Source organism: Salmo salar, chromosome ssa29, assembly GCF_905237065.1.
Source record: "Salmo salar chromosome ssa29, Ssal_v3.1, whole genome shotgun sequence".
Lineage (NCBI taxonomy): Eukaryota > Metazoa > Chordata > Actinopteri > Salmoniformes > Salmonidae > Salmo > Salmo salar.
In genome coordinates, this window is record NC_059470.1 from 2,475,692 (window position 1) to 2,481,943 (window position 6,252).

At 40.2% G+C, this 6,252-nt stretch overlaps 1 protein-coding gene across 1 annotated transcript; it reads right to left on the minus strand.

Moving 5' to 3' along the window:
• Positions 1-3,590: 3,590 nt before the first annotated feature.
• On the minus strand, positions 3,591-5,473 carry LOC100195615 (cullin 2). The gene is given in 2 exon segments (NM_001140644.2): positions 3,591-4,162; positions 5,381-5,473. A coding segment is annotated over 1 exon segment (171 nt). The 5' UTR covers positions 4,143-4,162; positions 5,381-5,473; the 3' UTR covers positions 3,591-3,971.
• Positions 5,474-6,252: the final 779 nt, after the last annotated feature.

The following is a 6,252-nucleotide window of genomic DNA, read 5'->3' on the forward strand; positions in this document are numbered from 1 at the left end:
GCTGTCTCTGCCTTGCCGGTTCCCCTCTTTCCACTGGGATTCTCTGCCTCTAACCCTTTTACAGGGGCTGAGTCACTGGCCTACTGGTGTTCTTCCATGCCGTCCATGGGAGGGGTGCGTCACTTGAGTGGGTTGAGTCACTGACGTGGTCTTCCTGTCTGGGTTGGCGCCCCCCCTTGGGTTGTGCCATGGCGGAGATCGTTGTGGGCTATACTCGGCCTTGTCTTAGGACGGTAAGTTGGTGGTTGGAGACATCCCTCTAGTGGTGTGGGGGCTGTGCTTTGGCAAAGTGGGTGGGGTTATATCCTGCCTGTTTGGCCCTGTCCGGGGTATCATCGGATGGGGCCACAGTGTCTTCTGATCCCTCCTGTCTCAGCCTCCAGTATTTATGCTGCAGTAGTTTATGTGTCGGGGGCTAGGGTCAGTCTGTTACATCTGGAGTATTTCTCTTGTCTTATCCGGTGTCCTGTGTGTATTTAAATATGCTCTCTCTAATTCTCTCTTTCTCTCTTTCTGTCTTTCTCTCTGGAGGACCTGAGCCCTAGGACCATGCCTCAGGACTACCTGGTATGATGACTCCTTGCTGTCCCCAGTCCACCTGGCCGTGCTGCTGCTCCAGTTTCAACTGTTCTGCCTGCGGCTATGGAACCCTGACCTGTTCACCGGACGTGCTTGTTGCACCCTCGACAACTACTATGATTATTATTATTTGACCATGCTGGTCATTTATGAACATTTTAACATCTTGACTATGTTCTGTTATAATATCCACCCTGCACAGCCAGAAGAGGACTGGCCACCCCTCATAGCCTGGTTCCTCTCTAGGTTTCTTCCTAGGTTTTTGGCCTTTCTAGGGAGTTTTTCCTAGGGAGTTTTTCCTAGCCACCGTGCTTCTTTCACATGCTTTGCTTGCTGTTTGGGGTTTTAGGCTGGGTTTCTGTACAGCACTTTGAGAATATCAGCTGATGTACGAAGGGCTATATAAAAATACATTTGATTTGATTTGATTTGAGCTACACAATAGCAGTACATTTGGATCGGTTTGGGGTCCCGCGGACCGATCCACTCATATATGAAACATTTGAACCGGGACCGATGCGTATCGGTGATTCGTTACATCCCTCTAAAACACCTCAACTTTTGACTACTGATGCATCCTCCAGTGTCGAACTGCATGTAACTGTGTTGACAGTCATTGATCTACAAGTCATTTTTCCTCATCAAACTCCCCGCTGTGCCCAGCTTCGCGAGTTAGGCAGCTTGTTCCTGATCTTGCACATCTGTGCGGCACATTCAGCATTCAAATGCTAAAATGGCTTGAGTGATATTATGCTTTATTAGTTAAGTGGCAACCTAAGTAATTTGCATATATGCGCTGTTGAAAATGTTGTTTTACTGGAACAAAAGTAAGCTATTGGAGACAACTCTCATCTGGCTAAAGATGCTCAAAGGGGCTTGCAATACATTTTAATTTGTTTGTTCTGGTTCACCATCAGCAATAGTTTTGGTAGTTTTTCTTTAAACAATCAGTGTATTTGGTCATTTTTTTATATATAGGGTAAAGTTGATAATTTCATAAGGAGGACAGCAATCACTTTTGCGAGGTGCACTGCATGGCCAAAACAAGATGAAAAGAAAAGATCACTCAGGAAAAACTTACAAGCGGTCAAAACCATTTGATTTTGAGATGGGGGTAAAATCCAAAGTTGTGCTATGTATTCATTGGTTATGTCATAGTTAGTCTGTAAATTATAAATATTGAAACATTACTAGCTCAAATACAATCTGCAAAAATGACAAGTTAATTAGTGGGTGATGGTGATTTCAGAACCAAAGTGGGGGACAATACCCCGCCGCCCCGATCTGATAGTCGTGTGGTAGATGCCTCTCTCTTATGGCTAAGCTCAGGTGCCGACAAAGTGCGCACACGGACGCACACACACACACACACACACACAAAAGGCAGCTCAGACAGATCCAGCTCGGAGAGGCCCAGCTCATGAGCTATATCAGCAGCAGACTTTTATTTAGAATGGAAAATGAATGTTTATGCAAAAAGTGCATTGAATCGTATTGCATTGATTCTCTCTCTAATCAAACCGAATCATTTCAAACTAGAACATATCGTTCCTGTATCATATCGAAGAACATATACGCATCGAATCACCTCAACAGAAAAAGATGCACATCCCTAATATTACCTGTACAAGCAATCCATGTAATCTGCTCCCTTGCTGTACTCCTCCCAGTATCTGTGGTACATCACTAAAACCTTCTCCTCAGACTCCAGAACTTTCTGAAATTACAGATTAGAGACCCAATATCAGTTTATTACTTTGGCACCTCAATGACAAGCAGACAACCAACAAATACAACTATTAGGCTATCCGATGCTGAGCAATGGGAAATTAGTAAATTGAGTGAAAATGGCATTATGAACTAACATTCAGTAGATAACAGATCTAATATATTTTCCCCAAATGATATAACGTATTTACCTTGTACAACTGTCTGACATGGTTCTCCAGGAATACCTTGGTCTCTGTGTACAACCTTTCACCCAAAGGCTCTGGGTATGCAACACACAAGGCATAGATGTCCCTGATTTTAGAGTAAAGGAGTCCAACACATTAATCTGTAACACTGAGGAAGAAAATCATGCAGACAATTTATTTTCTACTGGAAAATTGTTAAGTGAACTTGAGAATTTCCTAAAGTTAAACCTTAAAGGGATACTTTGGGATATTTACTTCCACAGAGCCAGATTAACTTGTGGATACCATTTTTAGGTCTCTGTGTCTAGTATGAAGGAACTTGGAGGAACTTTTGCAAGCCGACGCTAACTAGTGTTAGCGCAATGGCTGGAAGTCTATGGGTATGTGCTAGCAGATACCCATAGACCTCCGGCCATTGCACTAATACTAGTTAGCATTGGCTTGCAAAACTACCTCTAACATTCTTTGTACTTGTTCTTTGCACCAACCACGTTTCCATCCACAATTTAATGCAAGTCACCATATCACCAACCATATCGTATAAAAAAAATCACGACAGCTGTGATGGAAACAGGAAGTTTTGGTGTAATTTGTTCATTCGACATGGTGTGATCTTTTTGTGACAGGAAATTAATTATGCAGGAAATGGTAGTGGAAACACCTTTATGCACAAATATTGATATAATAACCACCATATCAAAGCAAATTTGGAGTCTTGCGATGATATGGTGTGTGGTCCTCCTCCTACAACTCTGGAAACCATGCAGTTTATTAGGCTACGAATTAAATAAATTATGGTGAACATCACAGGGTAGTGAAAGTGCATGGTGATCTTGCGCCTTCCAGCCAATAAATATCGAGGGTCTCATTCTGGTGACATGATGATTGATTATTGACTGCAGTTTGACAAATACTCTCGCTCTTATCCATAATAATCTAATGTAGACTAGAGACCCCAAACAGCCTACTGGCACTGTATCCGCAAGCTGTTGGCTAGAGTGCAGGTGCCAAGACCAGAGTAGGTACATTTGCTATTTAACGCAAATGTTTGTGACAAAACTATCGGTTGAGTTTAAAATGCCATGGAAACACATTGAACTTTAGATTTTTATTTGGTGTATGAAAACGTAAGCGAAAAAGTACATTTTTGTGTGCACTACATCATCATGCAATGACTTTTGTCTGCAACGAGTCCATTTGGTGGAAACACCACTGGTGGGAAAATGCACGTATTTTATTTATGGGGATTCTAGAACATTCACATTAAAAATCTGTCTGCAATTGGATAGAAACCTAGTTCAAGACATAAAAATGGTATCCACAAGTTCATCTGACTCTGGGTAAGATAAAGTAGATAAAGGGCCGCATTGCCAAAATCCTGAAGTATCCCTTTAATGGCTTGACTATGTAAGCACAGATCAGTGGCATTTTAGTCTACTAAATCAATGGCAAACTAAACCACAAAACACAGAAAGTTCAGAAAGTCATAAAAACAATTTTTCCGAAGAGCTGAAACGAGGTAGGATACGAAAATCTGTCGTTCCATGTGGCCCTCTCCACATAATCAAGCATCACCACAGCCTTGATTGTCGTCAGTAGCTTGTTCCATGTTTCATCAAAGTCCACCACCCGCGGCTTCAAGGACATCGTACGGCTTCTTCTTCAGGCTGACGTAAAGAGGTAAAAGAGCAGGGTTATTGGTGTAATTGGACAGTACTGGAATATTGGAGCAAGGTGTTTAGAATTATAAATGCAAATTCTTCATGTATGGATGTTGAATCAAGTAACTGTTAATACACTATGCCAAATGTAATCAATCCAACTGCAATTAGGAATGATCTTTCCTCTTCAGGTTTGATAAACTGTGACATAATGTCTCAATAATTAAACAATACTTGGGCATACGGATTATTTAAAAAAGACAGATTATAAAAAATAATTTACTGATCTGCCTGTAGCATAACTAACTCTGATTATAAATTTGCAATTACAATCTCAAACATGATGTTGTGATAACAAGGTTATGACTTATTAATTTGCCAAATGACAGTTTCAGATGGGTTCACAACCTAACTAAAAGACATATCAAAATGTAAAAATGTGCAGGGGATGATAAATACTACTATATCTCCTACTCAATATAGTGAAAGCACAAGTGAAGTTATCACTATCATGTGAGATTTAACGTTACCCCTAAATACAATTACACCTCAACATACAAACAACCCTGTTAATAGCTAGCTAGAAGGTTATAAAAAGGAATGTTCCACCCCTGTTCACGGGCGGTTGCTAGCAACCTAACGTAGTTTATGTTAATTGACAGTGTAAACAATCCAATCGCCAAAATATTAGTCATGCTACCCAAATCAAATATAGCTAGTTAACAAAGCGATTTGCTAACAATATGCTCATTCGTTGCATTAACGTTAAGTTGAACTGTCACAGGTAACAGGGTGAGTCTAATGACAACGTTAGATATCCTGCAATATTTTTACAAGAAGGCCTGGCTAGCTGTCTAGCTACTGTAGCTAGTTAGCAGCTATCAATTTCATTCGTCATTCAAACAAGCAAGCTAAAGTTAGATAGCTTGTCAGTTTTGGAGAATATTGCAGCACGCTGCATACATATTTACCTTACTCACTGAAGTCACGAAAAGTCATATTTTTCTCGAACAATGTTACACATTTACTAACTAACCATGCTAGGATGAGAAAGAAGCAACAACATAGCTAGGTAATAGAAGTAGCTAGCTTTGAGATCCAGTTAGCTAGAGCTAGGCACTTAATTCTAGCTAGTAGCGACCGATTTGGGGTAGCTAGGTAAACACGTTTACAACGTCAAATGGAGACTTTCTGTATATATATACCTCTAATAAATATATATACCTGTTATTAAAAAGTCAAGTTTCTCCGCTGTCACAAGCTTGATCTCTCACTTACAGCACTGCCATTTCCATACCGTATGGAATATACCATTGTATCAGCTGTAGGTGTACTGTAATGGAGTAGTTATGGATGTAGTAGTCATGAGTATTCAGTATACTCATATTCGATAAATTAAATGTGTACCGTGCACAATTAAAATATTAATAAACAACAAAAGTCACAATTACAGTCGGCGTCGATTCAAAGACTTATAAGAACAACATTGTAAAGCAAGACCCCTATTTTGTAATGGTGTAGGCGAATACTACGGGTACCCGTTTGGGAGCTGTGGTGGAGCAAAAAGTACTTTATGAAAACTAGAACGTAAACGTTTCCTTCATCCGTATAAATACAAACTGTGAAGTAGAAATACTAAGAGATATGCAGTATTATTCGTGTGATTGGAACGGTTAAGAACCAGTGTACTTAAAAAGTAGTGTATCATTCAAATGGACTTGAATATTGACTGTGTTACACTACATTTTATTCAGTCAAACTGCTATTAATATTACAGTACCAGTCAAAAGTTTGGACACACCTACTCATTCAAAGGTTTTTCTTTTTATTGACTATTTTCTAAATTGTAGAATAATAGTGAAGACAACAAAACTATGAAATAGCACATGGAATCATGTAGTAAGCAATTTGAATGCACAGAGATACCGTGACAAGATCCTGAGGCCCATTGTAGTGCCGTTCATCCGCCACCATCACCTCATGTTTCACCATGATAATGCACGGCCCCACGTGACAAGAATCTGTACACAATTCCTGGAAGCTGAAAACGTACCAGTTCTTCCATGGCCTGCACACTCACCAGACATGTCACCCAT